At 47.4% G+C, this 22,520-nt stretch overlaps 1 protein-coding gene across 1 annotated transcript in view; it reads right to left on the reverse strand.

The window, feature by feature from the left end:
- Nucleotides 1–4,885: 4,885 nt before the first annotated feature.
- Nucleotides 4,886–22,520, reverse strand: part of LOC147602063 (uncharacterized) — a 31,848-nt gene continuing 14,213 nt past the window's right edge. Inside the window, exons 9-19 of the mRNA XM_086745428.1 lie at nucleotides 19,706–19,853; nucleotides 19,271–19,385; nucleotides 18,830–19,003; nucleotides 18,636–18,742; nucleotides 18,046–18,183; nucleotides 17,018–17,033; nucleotides 12,137–12,147; nucleotides 6,820–6,880; nucleotides 6,193–6,345; nucleotides 5,214–5,383; nucleotides 4,886–5,024 (exon numbers count right to left, since the gene is read on the reverse strand). Coding sequence (XP_086601554.1) covers nucleotides 4,886–5,024; nucleotides 5,214–5,383; nucleotides 6,193–6,345; nucleotides 6,820–6,880; nucleotides 12,137–12,147; nucleotides 17,018–17,033; nucleotides 18,046–18,183; nucleotides 18,636–18,742; nucleotides 18,830–19,003; nucleotides 19,271–19,385; nucleotides 19,706–19,853 — 1,232 coding nt within the window. The remainder of the gene's footprint in view (nucleotides 5,025–5,213; nucleotides 5,384–6,192; nucleotides 6,346–6,819; nucleotides 6,881–12,136; nucleotides 12,148–17,017; nucleotides 17,034–18,045; nucleotides 18,184–18,635; nucleotides 18,743–18,829; nucleotides 19,004–19,270; nucleotides 19,386–19,705; nucleotides 19,854–22,520) is intronic.

Consider the following 22,520-nt stretch of genomic DNA (forward strand, 5'->3'; position numbering starts at 1 on the left):
AAGCTACATAATGCCTAGCAGCTACCTGATGGTGGAGAGGAGGAGGAGCGAGGGCCAGAGCCAGTCTGGTCCTGCCTCATGCTGTCTTGTCACTGGAGCTGTCTCCCCCTGCACCCCAGCAAAATCAGGGCAAGTGCTGCGCTCAGGAGTCTTTGAGTGGACTGCTGAGCAGCCAGATTTCTTCCGCTTACACATCACCATGGAGCTTGCTGCTGCCTTGGGAATCATAGAATAGTTAGGGTTAGAAGGGACCTTGCAGCAGTGTTCCTTGGCAGAGCTCTCCTTCTCAAGTATGCGAAGAATGGGTGCGGTTTACTGTTTGAAGACACCTTTGGTGTCCTCCAAAGGCCGTTTTGGTTTTAGAGCCAGGACATCTGTTAACTCACGAGTGTGAAGGGTGTTTGCCTGGAGAGGAGGTGGAGCATTATGTCAGTCTGGTTTTGCCAAGTGCACTTTGTGTATTTGTGAAAGAGTGTCTTGTCAAAGTTGCAATGCCTAGCTAGCTACCTGCTTGTGTTTGCAGAGGTGGGGTCTGGGCCACGTGGACCTCCATAGCTGTCAGCTTCCACTGCAGCCCAGCCACACCTGAAGCATGATGGTTCTTCTCCACTTGCAGGTCTCAAACTGCGCTGTGGGAAACAGAAGTCCCAAAAGTATAAAAATGCATCTGAATGTCAGCTTGGCAAGCTCTTAGCGGAAAGCCCAATGAGAGACTAGAACAACTCTGGCGAGTCGACCCTGCAGAGCTATGATACAGCTGGTGTTGCCTGGTGAGCAACCAGTGTCACAGGGGTCCTCTCGCTCTGCCTGAGGCTATGGCATAATTGTTGTCAGTGGTTTACGAAGCTGTCCCTCTTAGTTGCTTGTGGCTTCCCTCATGCTGCCTTCTGCATTGCACTGACAAAAGCATTTCTGCAGCAGCAAAGGGAACTACCTAGGGAAACTGTTTCAGCTGAGGGAGAGAGGGAGACTCATTTCTTTCTGCTGTAGCCCTCATTTCCAGAGTGGTGGCACTGCATGGCTTGGCCCAGCCACCCAGAGGGTGGCACACCAATGCCTCTAGGGCACTTTCTCAGCAGCTTTCCTGAAGGTGTGCAGAAGAGATGAGGAACTGCTGGCTGGGGAGTTCGAGAAGTCCCCAAAGGTTCTTTCCTCATGACCTGGGCTTGGAAATCAAGATTTGCCTGGTTAACTCTATGGCCATTCTTCACTGGCGGCAACACACATCACAAGATGACTTGGTGTCCGAGAAGGCTGTTGCCATCCTTGTGCCTGGAGACGCTGGATACAGTCTGCAGTTGTTTTGTCTGTTGCATGTAGCCCAAGGAAGACTACGGTTACAGCTCAGGTCAGACACGCGCATTAGAGCGGGCAGGACGTCTAGCCCAATAAAACAGTGCCTGCAGCGTGAAACTTCCGTGTCACTGGAGATATTTGGGCCTTGAAAGCACAGCATCCTTGAGGCTGGAAGGGACCTCATCTCATCCATCTAGTCTGTCCACGCCCTGCTCCAAGCAGAGTCAGCCAGGGCAGGTGGTGCAGGTCCACGTCCAGTTTGGAGCATCTCCAGGCATGGAGACTCCACAACCTCTCTGTGGCACAAATAAGCCACCAGCAGGCTGAGCCAGGGTGTCCAGCCCCACCCCAGGCCCCTGGGCCTCCAGCCCATAGGCCCAAGATGCTCACTGAGGCATAGGCAGAAGCCTCCAGGCCCTGCCTGAGCTCTGCCATGGCGTCGCTGGCTCCAGCTCTGTCTCAGCTGTGCCTGTGCCTGGCCGCGGACCACGCTGGTGTGTTGGATATCTGGAGAATCAAGGACACTTAGCGAACAATCCAGACCAAAAGGAGTTGTTATGTTTGTGAGCAGCAGGCTTCAAGGACATCGCGGAGGCCGTCTGTGAGAAAGTGATGAAGCAACCTTGAAAGGAGGAGGAAAGGCTGGTGTACGTGACTGAAAGCAGAACGTGAAGCAGGATGCAGGTGGAGAGGACCATGCGCATGAACAAAGAGACTTAACGAATCATATTTTAGCTAAGAGCGCGTGCATGATGTAGTTAGCCAATTAGTAAAGAGCTTGTGCATGATAGGGAATTAGAAGGGCTATATTAACCGGGATGTATCAACAATAAAGCGGCATTTCCTTGATCATATTGGTCGTGTGCAGTGTCCGTGACTTCCGCGTCAACACTGGTGCAGGCCCCAGCCCGCAGGCTGTCTTCCCGGCCTGCCCTTGGCCTCCCCGCGGCCTTGCTTGGCCATCACTGGGCTGTGTCTGACCCTGCTTGCCACCCGTGGGTCTGAACCCCAGCCCGGCCTGGCCTGAATTCCTGGCTTGCCCGCAGAGCTGCTGCCTCTGCAGGCACTTGTTTGTCCCTCTGGGCTGTCTGCTGCCCTGGCTGCCCGCCCTGGCCCAACCCTGCTCCCCTCTCTCGGATAGGCCGAGGCTGGGCCCTGCCCTGCTGCCATGGGAGCCCCTTTGGCTCCCCGTCCCCGAGGGAGCAGCACAGCACCCTGCTTCCTGGCACCGCTCTCCCACCACCCTCAGAAAAGAAAAGGTTTTTCCTTAGGTTGAGGAGGGATTCCGCCTGCTCCAGCTTGTGCCCACTCCTTCACACCCTTCCCCTTGGCGAGCTCCAAATCCATCGGATCTCTGTGCGATCTGCAAAGCTTCCCTGGCTACCAGAAGCTCACCCAGCACCTTCTGCCCTGAGCACCAGGAGGATTGCTCTGAAAAGGCAGCAAGAGTCTGGTAACTGATGATTACCAGTAGCTCAGTGCTAGTCCCTGCTCTGAGCACAATCATGGTTCAAGCCTCTGCAGAGGAAAAGGACACAGACGCGTGCTCCCTCTCGGAGACGTCTGCAGGACTGATTTTCATTCAGAGCGAGGGCAGAGAGAGACGTGCCAAGGGCCTGCATGGGAAGAGAGCCTGAACGAGCCTTCAAAAGCAGGACTCTCCTCATCCAAACCCGCTAGGCCTGAAGCGCTGCAATTGGGCAGCAGAACTAAGACACGTACTAGATGACACAGTTCATTAAATACCAAGCTGCAACAGAACACTTGGAATTAGATGCAGGGCAGTGGTTGCACAAGGTGGAAGGCAAAGGTTTCCAGGCTTCGTTCATCTTCCCGTGAGCACTCTGTTTTTGGGCACTGGCACTTCCTCTGCTCCAGCAGCTTCTCCTCACCAACTGCATTGGAGGTTCAGCTGTGACTGGGGAAGGGCAGGAAAAGAGAAGGCTGTGTGTTAGCTTTACAGCAGGCTGGGCCAAAGGCAGCACTGGAAAGTGGATCCTGAAAGTACAGCACTAATGCACAGACCCAGATAACGAGAACCAGTCACTCATACGTGTCAACAACAAAGTTCCAGCCCATGGGCTACAGACACACCTGGAAGATTGTGTTACACAGAGATACGGATCAGCTTCTTGCGATTTTTGCCTTATTCCTTGTCCAGCTCTTTCTCCCGTATCTCTTTTAGACAGCTCTATTTGGCTGTGACCCACCATGCTAGTCTCATGCCATTGACCTTAGTAGCCCTGCTGGGACTCCTGGCCCATGTCTTTTATTCATCATGCTAACTACATCTGTGTCCATCAACATCATCATCTACTACTGCTACATCAACAGCAGGAGCATCAAGAGAAGCCAATCAATTGCAACATACAGCCAACAGATAATGAGCAACATGGAGAAAAAGTATAGGGGAAGAATCATACAGGTTCCAGCAGAGAAAAATAATCACCTCAGCTCCACCAAACAACCCAGAGCTCACCTTTCTTCTTAGTTTACCAACTTTGTTGGCCACCTCAGAACAGCTCTTTCTTCACCTCTGCCCTGGAAACTGAGCTGAGGCTCTCTCTTTCTCCCAGCATACTTCATCAGAATTGTCTGATATCTCTCCAGAAGCCTCTTCAGCCTGCATGGCAAATTAGTAAGGAAAGCATGAAGCAAAGCAAGTTGGCCTTTCTCACGTACTCTTATGTAAGCAGCACAGTCACGGCCTGCTTCATCTGTAAGGTGCTCGACAGGCCAGGAATTACTGAGAAGAGCCAGCCCTCCAGCATCACTTGGAGGGCCCAAAGTCTACCTGGATGGAGGAAGAAAAGACTCGCTTCCCTCCCAGGGGAACTGCAGGCAGTCTGCATTTGCAAGGCCTTTTGAAGCTTTTTAAAACCATAGGCTCATGCACAGGAGCACTGTGCAGGATCGAATGCGGGGCTTGAATTTGCTCACAGACCGTTACGTACGTGCTTTTACATCAGAGTTCAGTAAAGCTTGACTTCTACTCAACGTGACATTTCTTTAAAGCACTAAAAAGCCATGCCTGCTATGTTCTTCCTCCAGCACAGTGTTCCTTCTCCGCATTTCGTCCAGAAGTGCTTCTGACTGGCATTTCAACTTGACCGCCTGCTTCACTTTCTTGCTTTCACTCTGACATTTTCAAAATAGAAAAGATACATCACACAAGGAGCACAGGAACAGGATCCTTATGCAGAAGGTGCCGACAGTGTTCTCCACAAAGAAGGTAACACGACTCTCCCAAGTCCAGTCTCCTCTTGGAACTCTCAACCACAGATCTGCAACTGAAGGTACCAAATCCCTGGTACTGCATGACTGTCTGAAGTGCTGCCTGAGGTCTCAACCTCACAACTGGTCTAAAGCAGACAATACTTAAGCCGGTGCATTATTATCAACCCCCTAACAAAGACGGCATGAAGTAGGATTTGTGATAGCGTAATGGGACAACTCTCAAAGCCGGAAAGCTGGGGAATGGGCCAGCAGGACTTTCAGAGCAGCCTCTACTCAGTAGAACAGAGGAACTGACCTCTCCGAGGCTTTTCAGGAAAACCTCATCTTACAAATTCCTCACAGGATTATGGAGCTAGGCTCTGTAGCTCATGAAGAGGGAAGGCTCCGACAAGCTTCCTGAGGCAGAGGCTGGCAGCTCTTTCTGAAGGGCTTCAATGGTCTTGGCTTGTTGCCGGACTGTGGCTTCCAGCCTGGCCTTTCCAACTTGGAGCCTGAAAAGGAAGTACAGGACGTCCACCAGAGCACAAATCCCAAAAGAGGAATGTGAAAGGACCTCATCTAAGCCAAAAGCATCTTTGAAAATTGTGTAGTATTGTCTCGCTGCGGCGCAAGAAGAGAGTCCTGTTGTTTTCACACAATGGCAGAAAGCGAAGCCTTGCTCCACTGTGTTGGTTCCTTACCGTTGCCTGCGTTCTTCCAGCTCTTGGACACCCGCAGTTCCACAAGGCGAGGTCAGAAGGCCCTGCATGTTCCTGGAAGTGGTTAGCTCCCTCTCTTTATTCTTTGTGATGTCCTTCAGGGACTCGGCATAACACTCAGTCCAGATACGCCGTTCTTTCAATTCCTGCCGCTGTCAGACCGCAACAAGAATCCTCAGTAGCCAGCTTAGCTTTGATAAAAAGGAGTGGACTGCTTTGACTCTCACGTCAACTGCCAAAAGCCATGTTACTTCTTGACCTTCTACACAGGGGCCCCTGTCCTACATCTACATTGATTTCCTACAGTGCTTCCTAAATGCTGCCCCAACACTCCTTGTCCTCCTCTCTCAAGGGCTCCAAACACTTTGCAGCCCCTTGTTGGCTACTCCAACCCAGTTAGAAGCTCCTTCTGCTCCTGAAGTGACTTTTCAACTCCATAACAATGATGATGTCATGAGGGAATACAAGAAAGCACCGCCACAGCACTCCAGTATGCCTACTCTTTCTCCATCAGCACACACTCTGCTTCGCCAAACCCCAGAGAAGCAAATACATGTGCTCCATGAAACTTGAGAAGCAGCTCTCTGAAAGGAATACACACACCCTTGTCCATTTAAGGACAGAGCCACTTCACGGTTAGTGGCCTTTCTAATCGTAGGCGCCGCGCTTCTAAAACAAGGCGAGTCGCTTACATGTTTCTCAAGCTACTCCTGTTGCAAAGGTGCCCAGGGTACTAAGGCCACCTTAGCGCAGCCCTCCGCTGTTGCTTCCAGCGGTGCAAACAGCCAGGCACCAAAGGCAGCGGTGCTGTTCCCTCCCAGCCCCCTCATCACAGCTAGGCGTGTGCTGAACCAGCCTGGGTTACACCAGACCCCCAGGAATGGATCAGTTCCCCACTCTGGTTTGCTCCCAGAAAGGCCAGGGCCCCTGCCAAGAGCCAGGAGACGGGCTTTGTCCATACCTTAGCTTTAGACCTGTCCAGTTGCTTCTGCAGCTGCAGTTTCTGTTCCTGCAGGTGGCTGCTGTAGCGCTTCTTAGCTTTGAGTGAAGCTTCTGCCAGGGAGTTCTTTCGGAGAGCGTTGGTAAGCTCCTGCTGCAGCTGCCTGACCCACGTCTAAAGAAATGGTATTCCCTGAGCACAGAGAGATCAGTAAGAAGATGACAACGTGAGGGATGCTTTAACTCATGGGATGATGTCACTAGATCGGTCTTCAGGGTGGCCTGGAGGCTGAGGGAGGTGGTTCTCCCCTTCTACTCTGCTGTCATGAGACCCCACCTGGAGTACTGCATCCAGCTCTGGGGTGGCCTGCAGAGCTGCTCTTCAAAAGGCATATTTGCTCCATTTTTAAAATATTCATATCGCTCCTGTGTTGGGCAAGGCTTTGGATTAAAATACAGCAGATGTGTCACCGATGTGTCACCGAAGAGTTTTCTCTCTTTATGCAGCTCTTCTGCTTCACAACGCGAACAAGAGGAGGTCCAAAATACACTTCAGGTCCAGAATCACTAAAGTCCTCCTAGCAGCACTTGAAAATGAACTCAGTAAGAAGAAAAGCTCTCTGTACAGAGATCAGCCTTTAACAGTCACCTGTCTGTAGCCTCGACAATCTGCCTGAGTTGAAGCATCCTTCTTTAGCTGAAGCTCTTCTCTGCCCGGTGCAGAAATCTGAGCGAACAAGAACAGAGAAAGACCGAGAGGGAGGAAAGGAATCCCCAGCAACACGACAGCATCACAGTGCATTTCAGCACTGGGGCTACAGAAGCGTAACTTCTGCATTACCTGTGGAAGAGAAAAGAACTCATTCTCAGAAGAGGAGTCAAAATCTTCCTCTTGCAGAGCTTCTGCTTCTGGCAAGACACACAAAGAAGAGGTACGAAGCGTGCTTCTTTCACTCTGCTTTTCCCTATCGGCTTCACTCCAGAGAAGCTTACAGAAGCTTACACTTAGTCCCAACAGAAAGTTACCATTGCCACATTCCTCTGCAATGGACTGCATACAGGGCTATCAGGGCCACTGTGTTAGGCGTCTCTATTGAGCAGGGCTTTCAAAATGGGCCAAGGTACACCTGCCCAAGATAGAGAGGTAGAGGAGTAGACAGATGGAGCAAAATGTCTAGGCTGTATGCCCCATGGGCAACCGCTTGACACTGACTGGATGTGGAGAAGAGACCTATGTGCTGGCCAAGGAGGCCAACAGCATCCTGGCTTGTATGAGGAATAGTCTGGGCAGCAGGGCTAGGGAAGTGATTGTCCCTTTGGACTCGGCACTTGGGAGGCCACACCTTGAACACTGGGTTTAGTTTTGGGCCCCTCACTGCAAGAGGTGGTGGCGAGGTGGGCGTCGCTCTCTTTGCCCAAGAGGGATTTGATAGCAGCATAGGAAATGGCCTCAAGATGGGCCAGGGGAGGTTTAGCTGGGATCTTAGGAAAGCTTTATTTGCTGGAAGGCTTATGGAGCACTGGAACAGGCTGGCCAGGGAAGTGGTTGAATCATCATCTCCGGAGGTGTTCAGAAGATGCGTGGATGTGGTGCTTAGGGACGTGGTTTAGGGTTGGGCATGGCAGTGTAACATTTGTGGTTAGACTCAATGATCTTCAGGGACTTTTCCCACCACAATGATTCTGGTTCTATGACTCTTCCTCGAAATCAAAAGAGGAGTCCTCATTTTCCTCTTGTTCTGCTTTCACTGCTGGCAAGGCACCTACAAAGGACGTCAGAAGCTTTTCACTCTGCTTTTCCCTGTCCACTTCAGTCTAGAGAAGGTTCTTCTAGACTTCTAGACTTAGACTTAGACACTTTCTTCGAGACTTCGACACTTCTACACTTCACTACTCTTCACTTCATTCAACAGAATACACATTCGCCGGAACACACATCCATGGAACCGACATCGAGACGGCCAACACTGGCCGGATTGTTCCCCCATCGAGCGAACTGGACTGTCAGGATGCCGCAGCTCTGTGGCGGTAGCTATTACAACTGAAACTCTTTTCCCTCTTTTCTTCCTTTCTCTCCCTTCTCTTCCATTTACAAACTTCTTATCGGGTTAATAAAGTTACCCGGCACTTGACTCCGTTTTGAGTCTTAATTCTGTTCTCGAGAATACGAACAAAACCACGCTCCGGTGTGTGAGAGGTCGGTCCAGCCGCTCTGAGCCTCCCAGACTCGTCTGAGGTCGGCTAGAACGCAAGGGTGCCTTCCTCTCGTCCGAAATTGAAACGTGACATTATTTAATTGGCGTAGTCGGCAGGATTCTCGGAGAAACAGAAAGTGTCCAGTTGCTTTATTAGAAATTCTAGTGTGTGTGTGTGTATGACTGAGACCTACGTTGGTACAAAGCGAGTGCAAAGTCCGGATCCGCGGTTCTGTTTGTCTGCGAGGAAAAGAGCCGGAGAAGGACAGTGACAGAATTGGGCAAAAGACAAGCCCCTTTTGTGAAATTTGAAAGGTGTGTCCTCCTGAGAGTGTGGAGGGGGAATTGTGGTAAAAAAAAATTGTGGTGCAGCCCTCTCAGGACGAAATAACTCCTCTTTCATGACATAAGTGCTTTCGTGAGAAATTTGAAAGGTGTGTCCTCCTGAGAGTGTATGTTGGGGGGGAATTGTGGTAAAATTATGGTGTGCCCCCCCCCCTTTTGTGAAATTTGAAAGGTGTGCCCTCCTGGGAGTGTGTGGGGGGGAATTGTGGTTAAAATTGTGGTGCGGCCCTCTCAGGACGAAATAACCCCTCTTTGGTGAGATGGGTGCTTGCAAATGTGCAAATGTTTGTGATGAGATCCCCGCAGAAGAATTGTGGAGAGAAAATGACTCGTGTGGAGAGGTGGAGTTGAAGTTAGAAGATAAGGGAATCAGGCAAATCTACCCTCAGGGGGACTTGCAAAAAGCAAAAGAAATTGTAGAGAACCCCCCTCACATGTATCCCCTAGTTAAAACTGAATATGTGTATGAGGGAAAAACCAATAACCATCCTCAAGTTGTTACTAAAAAGGTTCCGTTTACAGCAACTGAGTTGGCAAAATTAAGGAAGGATTTTGCAAGGACTTCAAAGGAATCGGACACAGAGGATGTCTGGAGAGTGTCGTTGTTGGGGGGGGGTGGAATCTTGTTGTCAGAAAAGGAAGCGGAAGGATATTGGTGTCCAGGTGTATTTTTAACTACCGGCAATTATCGGGCCCCATGGTCTTTGACACAGAGGGCAGCATATTGGGCTAGGGGGCTGAACCCTTTGGAGAGGGGAGACCCCCTAGCCATCATGGGCACAGTGGGTCAACTGGTGGAGAGTGTGCAGAAGGCTGCTTGTTTGCAAATGATGTATGATAGAGAGCTCAAACCTAACCAGGGCTCTCCAATGATGATGCCTGTGGATCCCGAACAGATGACTTCTCTAATCTGAGGACTTCCTGATTCCCTGAAACCCATTGGGATCCAGCTACAGGGGAAGATACAAAGTACCCCTGTGGCAGACAGACTTACCGGTGCTCTGGAGGGAACAGTGACCCCTGATCATAGAAGGACAGGGAGGAAAGTGTGGACATGGGAGAAGTAGCCCAAGAACTCATAAATTTTGGGAGGACATACGGTCCTGTTGGTGGATTCGGGCAAAAAACTGAAACCAGAGCTGTAAGAGCCACAGAAAAAGGTGAAGGCTGGCCAGCACTGGTCAAGAGAAGTCACGATTTTAAGTCGGTCCGACTTACTGATCCTGGGAGAGGGAGACCCCTCGGCCGTCAGGAATGGCAGCAACTGGGACTCCAGACAGGTATTCCCCGAGATTTAATGGATGGGCTTCCAACACAGAAATTAGAGAAACTTGTACAAACAGGATCGGGGCAAAAAGTCAATTTTGGAACAACCCCTAGTGCCCCACCATGGATAGACCTTGGGGAAGAAACTGATGCAGAAAAGAGGGTGATGGGAAACTAGTTCCTCCGTTCCCCGAAGGTGGGGGGGGAAACGGAGGGTGGATGTTTATAAAACAACTCACCTTAAATGTGAAAGGGGATTTGTTGATTACAGTGGCTGTAGGGCCACAGAAAAAAAAACAGTAACCTTTTTAATTGACACAGGAGCACAAATCACCGCACTTGTTACATGACAATCGTATGCATGTGTTGCAGTGTACGGGACTTGAATGATATACAGTATTGCATTTGGGGTTTTAAACTTTTCTTGGTGACGGGATTGACTTTGTCTGTAGAACAGTGTTATTGTCTTTTTGGTACCAAATAACTCCTTTGTAAAATATGGGAAAACACATATCTTCTATGTCTACCTCAATGGTAGGGGAAATATTAATGAAATCTCCAGTGGGATGTGTTCTTAAACATTGGGAGGATATAAGGGGAGACCCAATAACTAGAAAAAAAAAATTGATACAATATTTTACAGTTGATGTTATCTTGTAGAAGGGAAGGAAAGTGAGATGTGGTCCCCGATGTTGATTTGTTCTTTACTTTGGGAAATCATCCCGAGTGGCAGAAAGATTGCAGATACGTCCCCAAGGATCCGATGGTTTTGGCATTAAAAAAAAAAAAAAAAAGAAAAAGGAAAAAGGTTGAAAAGATCCTGGCTTGTAGTATAGAAAATGATGTTTAAAATGTGGAACTGAAGAGGGAAACATAGAATTCATGTGTTAAATTTCTGTGTTAAATTTCTGTATTATCTTTATGTGTGGTCTGAAAGTGTTGATGCAGGTTTAACAAATGAAACAGTAGAAAAAGGGGCCAGAACACCGAACCCCTGGTGGGAGCTGTAGAGTGGGACAGTTGAATTATGAGGGTTTCAGTCCTATTGCAGGGAGAACTGGGAGCCGACAAGACCAGATAGAACAAGGAGCGGCTCAAGCCTTGCCCCCCTACCACTTTGACAAGCAGTAGGGGAACAAACCGGGGATGAGATCGGGGTGTGGTAGAGGAATGGATAAAATAACTGCAATAGGAGAGAGATTGGGAATATCAGTGTGCAAAGTGTGAAGCATGGTGGCACTGGAAAAATGAATGTCCTTATTCTGAAAAAGAAACAAAAAACTGGCAGCACAGCAGATGCCTTTGTCAGAGGTGCAAAGAGGACTGGGGGAGAATTCCGCAGCAGAACCCCTGGTTACAATCCAGCTGGGGACCCAAACCATGGTTTTTCTATTTTGATACTGGAGCTATTCATTTTTAAGTACTTGCAGAAGAAAATTGAGTAAAAAGCATGTAGACAAAATTGGTGCCACAGGGAAAGCTGAAAATAAATTTTTCATTCAGTCCTTAACTTTAAGGTGGGTAAAAATGGGGAACTGGCCAATTTTTATATATACCAGAGTGTCCTGTTGCCTTATTGGGGAGAGATTTATTGAGCAAATTGAAAGCACAAATTAATTTTTAAAACTGTGAAATTCAATTAAATACACCCTAATCAAAAGCCAGAGAGGCAAGAATTTTTATGTTACAGACAACTTCAGAGCCATATGAAATCCCTCAAGAAGTGGACAATGCAGTAACCCTTTGGTGTGGGCTGCCGAACTTCCCGGACATTCAAAAGCAGCAGAACTGGTAAAGATTTTTCTAAAGGAAAGCACCAAACCGGTAAGACAAAAAGAGTACCCTTAAAATTAGAAGCTAGAAGAGGCCTTGAGAAAATGATTGATTTTTTTTTTTTTTAAAATATCGACTATTAGTTGAATGTGAATCAGAATTCAATACTCCCATTTTACGTGTGAAAAAGCCAGAAAGTGAGGAATATAGGTTAGTACAAGATTTTAATAGCAATAAATTTAATAGTTCAAGATATTCACCCCTTAGTGGCAAACCTGTATCCTTGTTGACAGCTTTAAAAGAAAATCACAAGTGGTTCACTGTATTGAACTTATAGGATGCCTTTTTCTGTATTCTTCTTGACAAAAATAGTCAGGCATATTTTGCCTTTGAACTGCAAAATCCCACAACTGGGAAGAAGACTCAGCTCACCTGGGCAGTGCTACCTCAAGGATTTAAAAATAGCCCAATGATCTTTGGAAATCAATTGGCTAAGGAATTAGAAACATGCAAAATAATTTATCCTGAAAGACTGGTGTTGCAATATGTAGATGATATTTTAATAGCCACAGAAACCAGAGAAGAATATTTCCACTTGACTACTAACCTGCTAAATTTCTTGGGCCAAAGTGATAACAGATTTTCCAAGAAGAAAGCACAGATTGGAAAAGAGACTGTCATGTATTTGGGATTTGAAATCACACAGGGACAAAGACAACTTGGAAATGAGAGAAAAGAGGCAATTTGCCAAATGCTGGAGCCAAAAGGAGCTAAGGAGCTGCGAACATTTCTGGGAATGGCTGGCTGGTGTCACCTGTGGATTAAAGGAATTGAAGGAGGGACCCCTTGTGTGAGAACCTGAAGCTTGAAAGGCATTCCAGAATGTAAAGGTAGCTCTGATGTTCACTCCTGCTCTAGGGTTGCCCGATTTAACCAAACCCTTTGAACTGTTTGTTCATGAAAGACAACATTTGGCCCTCAGAAGAATCCTTTCTCAGAAAAATGGAGAATGAAGAAGACCGGTTGGTTATTTCTCCAAACAATTGGACAATGTTAGCTAAGGACGACCAGGTTGTCTATGGGCTGTAGCAGCAACTGTCCTCCTGAATTAAGAAGCTTGTAAGCTGACAACGGGACACCCAAGAACAGCTTATGTACCGCATATGGTACTTTCTGTTCTGGAACAGAAAGGAGGACACTGGTTATCCCCAAGCAGGATGCTCAAACATCAAATTGTCCTGTTGGAACAAGATGATGTCAAATCGAAAACAACTACAACAATAAATCCTGCCATCTTTTTAAGTTCAATAGAAGAAGAAGTTCTAAGTCATGACTGTCTACAGACCATCAAACAAGTTTATTCCAGCAGAAGTAACAGAAGAGTGAACATACCTGACCCAGAATTCGAGATATGTACTGATGGAAGCAGCCTCGTGAGAAATGGAAGAAGATTGGCTGGATATGCAAGAACAATAACAAACTCTGTTATTGATGCAAAGCCGCTCTCAGTGAACACCTCAGCACAAAAGGCTGAATTGATAACTAGCCCTCATAAAAGCCCTAAAATGGACAGAACATAAAAAGTGAATATATGGACTGATTTAAAGTATGCTTTTGGAGTAGTACATGCCCATGGAGCCACATGGAAAGAAAGAGGAATGCTGACAGCACAAGGAACATCCATTAAACACCAAGAAGAAATTCTGCAATTGCTCCAAGTGGTGCAGAAACACAAAGAAGTTGCAATAATGCACTGCAAAGCCACCAATTTGGGAATTTCCCAGTGAATATTGGAAATAAATTAGTCAATAAAAAGGCAAAGAAGAGAGCAGAAAAAGGCATCATGACAATAATACCAGTTAAAGAAGTGAAATTTGAACAACAAACCCCAAATTACAGTAAGGTTGATTTGGAATTAGCTAAATCAATTCAAATAAATATGAAAAATGATCATTAGTCCTAAAAATCAAGTTGTGGTCTCACCACAATCAAAGCTAAAAGCATAGAAAAATTCATTGGGAAATAGAGGCAATGATCAGTGATTTAAGAAGACAGGTGATTAGTGTTAGGATGATAAAGCTAATAAAATCAGTAACAAAAAGTGTGAAACTTGTTTAAAGAATAACCCGAGAAATATTAAATAACCACCCCCAGGAACCATATATATGGGAAACTTGCCTGAAAATTATTGGCAGATTGATTTTTTTCAGAATTGCCACAACAAAATGGATATAGATATCTATTGGTATTAGTAAATATGGCCAAAAGATTTTTTCCTGTTGCACCAATAGGCAAGAGAAGTGGCTAAAAATATGTTAAAAGAAATAATATAATGGTTTGGAATCCCCAAAAGAATATAATCAAATAGAGGTCCTCATTTTGTGTCTGAAATTATTCAAATATTGAGCAAAATTCTGGGAATCAAATTGAATTTACACACTCCTTGAAGGCCACAATCTAATAGACAAGTAAAATTTGTCAGAAAATATCTTTGAAATGGCCTCAAGCTCTTCCTTAAGCACTTCCGAGAATCAAGATTCAATCCAGATCTAGGACTAAAATTAGTCCATATGTTAATGTATGGAAAATCTTATCAGACTCTAACCCTTGTTCAAAATGTGACTGCTACTGGGGATAATGAAATGGAATTGTATTTGATATCCCTTGGAAGAACTCTGATATGGATATGGAACTGCACAGAGCCTCTTTCTTTAGATTCCCCAGTTCGTAATTTTTAACCAGGAGATTATGTGTACCTGAAAATTTGGGAATCGGAAACGCTTCAATAAAAATGGAAAGAACCATATCAGGTGCTTCTAGCAATATATACAGCCCCTAAATTTGAAGATATTGATTCTTGGATTCATTATTTGAGAGTCAAGAAGCACAGCCTCCAAAACAGAAACAATGGATTTCTAAAGAAACATGTCATTTAAAGTTAACAGTCTCTCATTTTTAATGAGTTAGACAAAATCATATCAAAAATAATGAAATCTATCAAAAGAATTTTATGAGTAATGTTAATAATACTTTTTGTTTTACTGATTATGGAGATTAGTTATAAGTAAATGAGACTTATTGAAAAAATAACACGGTAACACACTGATGCAGACTGAGGCGGAGCAATGTGGAATTTTGACTTTGTCGAAAAAACTTCTTCCTTCTAAACAAGCAGAAACAGCTCCCCCCACCCCGCGCCTTGTATTATACTGTGCCTAATTCAATTAATCCAAAGCGTGGTAACTCGCATGCAAGCGGCCACTGTGACTTCACCTGATGGTGTTAAACATATCAGGTTTGTACGGCAAACCAAACACGTAACTGTTAGAATCATATAACTTTGAAGGCAAACCTGGAAACCTACCTAAAACTTTTTTTTTTTAGGAAAATATTGGGACTCACGGGGTGGGAAAAATATTATTGATATTTAAATCTATGGTTTTGATGATTACTATAGTCATGGTTAATCTATTAATCTTTATTTGTGTTATATGTATGATTTTGAATAGGTTATTTGACATCATTGGATCTGTGAACATCATATCCACAAATTGCTATATGTGACCTGGATTAAGGTATGTTACCTTGGGGTGGTCGATATTAAAAATGAAGAAACCCCTCAACGTATCATACAACAATATAAACCCATTTTGTGGCCATACGTATATTATAAGCATAACTAAGTCCCTTCACCCCCCCTTCCCTCTTCTTTATTTTCCCCCTTCAACCTTGGTGAGCGATGCTGAGCCACAGGGTGGTGATAGAGACTGAAAAGGTTAATTAATGTCTCAACATCGCTAGACGATGGAAAGATACGAGATTTTGTTTGGTTGGGGTTTTTTTTTGTTTGTTTTCTTTTGTTGTTTTTTTTTTTTTTTGGAACCACCATGGGTCCACGGGGTGATATAAAATTGACAGCAAATTTATAGTGTCATTGTTTATTGACTGTGCTCTGAGTTGGAGGCAGGGAAATCCATTTTCCTGCTGTGTATCCAGACCCCCGTTCCGGTGGGCCAGAATTCCACAGCCACAAGCTCCACGAGGACTTGGTCGCCAGCCTCACCAAAAAGCAAAAACTGAACTGTTTTGCCAAAGAAAAGAAATGGTTGCAGAAGTGAACAAAATGCTTAACATTTTGATGGTGCTTTATCTTGAGGCGTTTATGATGTTGTGCATTGCTATAGTTTTGGTGGTTTATCTTTGTTTATCTTATGATTGTCCTTGTAAACAATTACTTGCTTCTTCTGATCCCCCAGAGCCATAAGCCTCAAACTTGGCCTGGGACAAATTTTTAGTTGTAAGATAAATGTTGATATGTTAATGTTCTGGTTTTGTAATTTACTTAGATAAGATATTGTTAATTAAATTGAAGTATCTAGCATTTATATCTCTTTGTACACTAAATGATAAACAATAATGTTCAGAATTGCATATATCTTTTTTTTTTCTTTTATTCTTCTTCTCTTTTTTATTATTTTCTTTCTCCTTTCCTCTATCATTTATGCCACCATGGAACTCCGTCTCTGAGGCAACAATGTTGAGCCACGGGGTGGTGTAAAAGACTGTGTCAAACATTTGTCTCAACATTGTTGAAACAGCAAACCACCACCCGAGCAATGGCTTCCCGTTATTTTGCAAGGCAACTCCTGTTGTCTTGCAAAACGTGAATGGAGAGCTGGTTCCGAGAAATCTAGCCCTATCCCCCCAACCCACCCGCCCCCTCGTAACCCCCCTCCCACCGCCCGCATGTGTATCGCCCGGTAATGCGCATACATATCACCCGGTAATGTGCATGCATATCGCCGGTAATGGATCACCCAGTAATGGGCATGCATATCACCACCAGGTGAGGGGTGTGGCTAGGAAAACCAGCTCTCGAAATACAATGAAAAACAACCAACATAAAACTGGAAACATTTTTTTCAACAGAAGACTTAGACTTAGACACTACTTCGAGACTTCTTCTAGACTTCTAGACTTAGACTTAGACACTTTCTTCGAGACTTTGACACTTCTTCTACACTTCACTACTCTTCACTTCATTCAACAGAATACATATTCGTTGGAACACACATCCACGGAACTGACATCGCTGCGCCTTCTGTGCCTCCCGCAGAACAATCTCCCGTCCTTTCACAGCGCATATTCCTCCAGTTGCTTTGCAGTGCTGTATACAGAAAGGAAGGAAATGCATTCTGTAAAAACACCCCCCCGCACTCTCATCCACGCTCTACTGAAAGAGCAACAGCCATTCGTGAGTGAACCTACACATATTCCTAGCCATCTGCAGAGAGTTACACCACCACCCCACCCCTCCACATTACTGCATTTCTAGAATAGTGGAAACTGAAACTCTCACCACAGGCGTGTTCATGCACAGGTGCCTATTCTTGTCTATAGAGTAACACACCCCTGCTGGCTACAGTCTCATCTGACAAACCTCCTCTCCATTTCCAGGGCCAGTGAGCTTAAAAAGCCCCCCTAGCAGACAGACATCTCACAACAAGGCTTCTACCTCAGCAGGACGCTATCCTAACGCTGCAGCAACTCTTCGTCACCCTTCAAGCCAGGGTGACGTCTCCTCAAACCCAGTCCTGACTTTGAACGGGTCTGGAAATTCCCATGGTTGGTCCGAGGACCTGAGAGGTTACAGACCTTCTAGGTGGCATATCAAGAGCCCAACAAAGACTGCGGTTGCATTCCAAGCACTGCAGGGGTTCAGTACATTGCATAGGTGTTATCTTCGAACAGCCCTGGCAAAGGGTCAGTTGGGGATCCAGAGAGAGACCACTTTCAGGTTTGCCTCATAAGCAGAACTAGAAACAAAACAAAAAACCCCAAACAAACAAGAAAAGAAAATATAAAAACCGTGCGCCTGCCCAAGGCTGCTGTGCAAAGTGGTGCATTAGCACAAGACTGGTACTGTGCCAGAAGCCTGGAGGGAAGGAATGACCATCTTGTTTTGCTACAGCAACACTCAAACATGCTTTTACTCAGAGGATATCATTTAGATCCCCTCTGAAACAAAAGGCAGGTAGTTGCGAGTCAGTCTGGTGGAGTGGAGCTTGTCAGAACATTTGGGAGAATTCTCAGGGAGAACTGTGGGGGAAAGTTTTCCTCAACCTACAAATCCACTCTTGACAAGGAAAGAGATGCATCAGAAGACATCACTGAGCCCAGCTTCAACAAAGGTCTCAACACTTCATTCAAACCCGCAGATGGCACCAAAAAGGGCCCTACATCAGCACGGACACTCTGACAATGCAGCTGCTCTAATGAGGACGTCAGCCACTTACTCAGCATATGGAGACAGTCTGGCATAATCCATAGCCGAGTAGCCAAACATGTCTTCCTGAGAAGGATCAGCACCGTGCCGAAGAAGTAGTCGTATGACATTCATATCCCCAGCAATAGCAGCAAGCATAAGAATGGTCCTAAAGCATCCAAGAGATGATAGGAAATACATCAGCTTCTGCAGACATTGCACTGCCATTACTTCAGCCCCTCTTTGCTTCCCAAACAACTCGTTTCCCCTCTCCTAGAGCCAGAGTGAAAGCACAGCCAAACACATGGAAGCGTTGGAGAATTCAGGCTTGGGGAACCGCAGGAGGTCTCCAGGCCAACCACCTGTGCCCAGAGCACACATGGGAGTCCGTGCATGTGCGTGTGCGGCACCACAGCTAACGCTTTCTTGCAGTCCTCAGTGCGGCAATCGTCCCCTGAGGTGAGAGAGCCGCCGGGTGCAGGCCTGCTTTCACAAGACACGCAGAAGGAGCTCCTTCTGCGCAGCTCCAGGTTCTTTTGCAAAGCTCATTCCTATGCCTCCCATCAGTCCAGCCTGAACAATGCTAAGGAGTCCCGTGCGCACTTTTGACAAAGCCTTCACCTTTCATGCTTATCTTGAGCGTGCACGTCAGCTCCTTTTTGAAGAAGCAACTCAGTCATCTCTTGACAGCGCCTCGTGATCGCAACAGCAAGCGGAGTGTACCCGAACTGAAAGGAGATATAATCTCCTTAGAATAACAGAGAAAAGTCAAGCAAGTGTTGGGAAGAGGAGCCTTACGCAAAATCCAAGCTTACATCATCCTTAGCATCGATATGGGCATTGTGCTCAAGTAACAGCTCCACTAGCGACTTGCTAGACATGATGGTAGCCAGGTGAAGGGCAGTGTTGCCGCTGGCACCGTGGAGGTCAGGGTTGGCACCGTGCTCCAGCAGAATAGCCGCGCATTCTTTGTGCAGGTGCTCTACTGCCTGGAAACAAGACACAAAGGCAGAATAACTTCCAACGTCTACGTTTCTCTCTGTCAGAACTCCCGCATCTTCCCAACACTGGGAAGTACGAGCGTCTGCAAAGATCAGGCAACATATGCCCCATCCCCGCTGACTACAACCTGCCTGTTTCGTAGAATCATAGGATACAATTCTATGCAGACCTATGTAAAGAGTCACGCGAGGTACGTATCGCTCAGCGCGTAATCGATAAGCCCAACGTACAACAGCATAACACATTCCACATACCTTCATCAGGGGCGACTTCTTATAGTTGTCGCGAGGGTTTAGCTTGCACTTCTGTCCTACCAGAAAGCGAACGACATCTGCATGGCCGTTTGCACAAGCAAGGTGCAGAGGCGTCCTAGGAATTAAAGATATTCAGTTAGCTGTCACAGGGAGACAGCTGAAGACATGGTTTCAGGCTGTGGAACTCGCCACATGGGGCCACAAAGCTCAGCTGCCAAAAGGAAGCCGAAAGCAAGCTTTCTTGTTCAGAGCCGGTGGCAGCAGTTGCACACCCAAAGCCTGGGGCTGTCTAGGAGAAGTCCCCAAGAGGGGACAGTTGAGTCAGGAGGCATTTCCTCAGCTGTGTCACTGAACCTGCCCAAGCAGGCTCTTGTGCCCAGGCCGCCAGCAGGACTGCCCAGCCACGCAGGCCAGCAAAAGGAGACCGGCCCTTACTGCTTGTTGGCGTCGCGCCCGTTGATGCGGAGTCTTTTCAGCCACCAGTGCCGCTGCAGCTGGGCCAGGTCGCCGCTGGCCGCCGTGGTGTGCAACCCGGCCAGACTGCCGCTGCGCTGCCGCAGCGATCCCACCGCTGGCAGGCCACCTACAAAAGAGGAAAGAAGCGCGATGCTGCTGTGAGTGCTTATTTCACTCTGCTTTTCCCTGTCCGCTTCAGTCCAGAGAAGCTTACAAAGGTAACCATTAGTCCATCAGGAAATTACCATTGCCGGGCTCCTCTGCAACTGGCTTCCAGCGGGCTCCGTGGTGGAATTTCTCTGGAAGCACCATGGTGGTTGGCCCAGATCTTGGACCTTCAGCATCCGACTGTGTAGATTAAAAGACATGCGTGAAAACTGGCACAGACTCTTTCTCAACCCACTTCCACTTGCAAAGCTCTTGCTTCAGCCAACACCCATAACGTGGCATCAGGTGACGGAAAGAAGGAGAACGGCAAACAGAAGCAGCGTGTTAGGCATCTCTGTGGAGCAGGGCTTTCAAAAGGAACTGAAGAACACCTGCCCAAGAGACAGAGAGGAAGTAGACAGAGGGAGCAAAGCGTCTAGGCTGTATACCCCATGGGCAACCGCTTGACACGGACTGGATGTGGAGAAGAGACCTATGTGGAGGAAAAGCAGCAAACCTCACAGCGCCAGCCTGGTAGGATTTCAGAGGATCATAACTGGTGGGAAGCTTTACTGCTTCAATCCTGTACTACAAGTCCAGCTCAAAGGACAGCTGGTAGGAGAGCCGAGTCATTAGCTTGACCTCCTTCATCCCAGTCCAAACTGAGGAGCTTGCCTGCAGCAGCGGCATGGCAAGGTCCCAGTTTGGAGCATGTGGCGGAGGCAGCAGTAGAGAGAATTGAGACCAAAAGCAAGGGAGGCCAGGGAGACCCCAGGGAGTCCTTCTTAGATAGGGAAGAGTGGCTGCAAAGCTGCCTGGTGGAAAGGGATGTGGGGGTGTTGTTTGACGGGTGCCTGAATATGAGGCAGCAGTGTGGCCAGCTGGCCAAGGAGGCCACCAGCATCCTGGCTTGTATGAGAAATAGTGTGGGCAGCGGGGCTAGGGAAGTGATTGTCCCTTTGGACTCGGCACTTGGGAGGCCACACCTTGAACACTGGGTTTAGTTTTGGGCCCCTCACTGCAAGAGGTGGTGGAGAGGTGGGCGTCGCTGTCTTTGCCCAAGAGGGATTTGATAGCAGCATAGGAAATGGCCTCAAGATGGGCCAGGGGAGGTTTAGCTGGGTTCTTAGGAAAGCCTTCATTGCTGGAAGGCTTATGGAGCACTGGAACAGGCTGGCCAGGGAAGTGGTTGAGTCACCGTCCCCGGAGGTGTTCAGAAGATGCGTAGATGTGGTGCTTAGGGACACGGTTTAGGGGTGGGCATGGCAGTGTAACATTTGCGGTTAGACTCAATAATCTTCAGGGACTTTTCCCACCACAATGATTCTGGTTCTAGGATTCTACCTCAGAATCAAAAGAGGAATCCTCATCTTCCTCTTGTTCTGCTCCCGCCGCTGGCAAGTCACCTACGAAAGAGGAAATAAATGCGATGCTGCTGTGAGTGCTTATTTCACTCTGCTTTTCCCTGTCCGCTTCAGTCCAGAGAAGCTTACAAAGGTAACCATGAGTCCATCAGGAAATTACCATTGCCAGGCTCCTCTGCAACTGGCTCCCAGCGGGCTCCGTGGTGGAATTTCTCTGGAAACACCATGGTGGTTGGCCCAGATCTTGGACCTTCAGCATCCGACTGTGTAGATTAAAAGACATGCGTGAAAACTGGCACAGACTCTTTCTCAACCCACTTCCACTTGCAAAGCTCTTGCTTCAGCCAACACCCATAACGTGGTATCAGGTGACGGAGAGAAGGAGAACGGCAAACAGAAGCAGCGTGTTAGGCATCTCTGTGGAGCAGGGCTTTCAAAAGGAACTGAAGAACACCTGCCCAAGAGACAGAGAGGAAGTAGACAGAGGGAGCAAAGCGTCTAGGCTGTATACCCCATGGGCAACCGCTTGACACGGACTGGATGTGGAGAAGAGACCTATGTGGAGGAAAAACAGCAATCCTCACAGCGCCAGCCTGGTAGGATTTCAGAGGATCATAACTGGTGGGAAGCTTTACTGCTTCAATCCTGTACTACAAGTCCAGCTCAAAGGACAGCTGGTAGGAGAGCCGAGTCATTAGCTTGACCTCCTTCATCCCAGTCCAAACTGAGGAGCTTGCCTGCAGCAGCGGCATGGCAAGGTCCCAGTTTGGAGCATGTGGCGGAGGCAGCAGTAGAGAGAATTGAGACCAAAAGCAAGGGAGGCCAGGGAGACCCCAGGGAGTCCTTCTTAGATAGGGAAGAGTGGCTGCAAAGCTGCCTGGTGGAAAGGGATGTGGGGGTGTTGTTTGACGGGTGCCTGAATATGAGGCAGCAGTGTGGCCAGCTGGCCAAGGAGGCCACCAGCATCCTGGCTTGTATGAGAAATAGTGTGGGCAGCGGGGCTAGGGAAGTGATTGTCCCTTTGGACTCGGCACTTGGGAGGCCACACCTTGAACACTGGCTTTAGTTTTGGGCCCCTCACTGCAAGAGGTGGTGGCGAGGTGGGCGTCGCTGTCTTTGCCCAAGAGGGATTTGATAGCAGCATAGGAAATGGCCTCAAGATGGGCCAGGAGAGGTTTAGCTGGGTTCTTAGGAAAGCCTTCATTACTGGAAGGCTTATGGAGCACTGGAACAGGCTGGCCAGGGAAGTGGTTGAGTCACCGTCCCCGGAGGTGTTCAGAAGA

Source organism: Chlamydotis macqueenii, chromosome 1 (genome assembly GCF_036417535.1).
Source record: "Chlamydotis macqueenii isolate bChlMac1 chromosome 1, bChlMac1.mat, whole genome shotgun sequence".
NCBI classification, from domain to species: Eukaryota; Metazoa; Chordata; class Aves; order Otidiformes; family Otididae; genus Chlamydotis; species Chlamydotis macqueenii.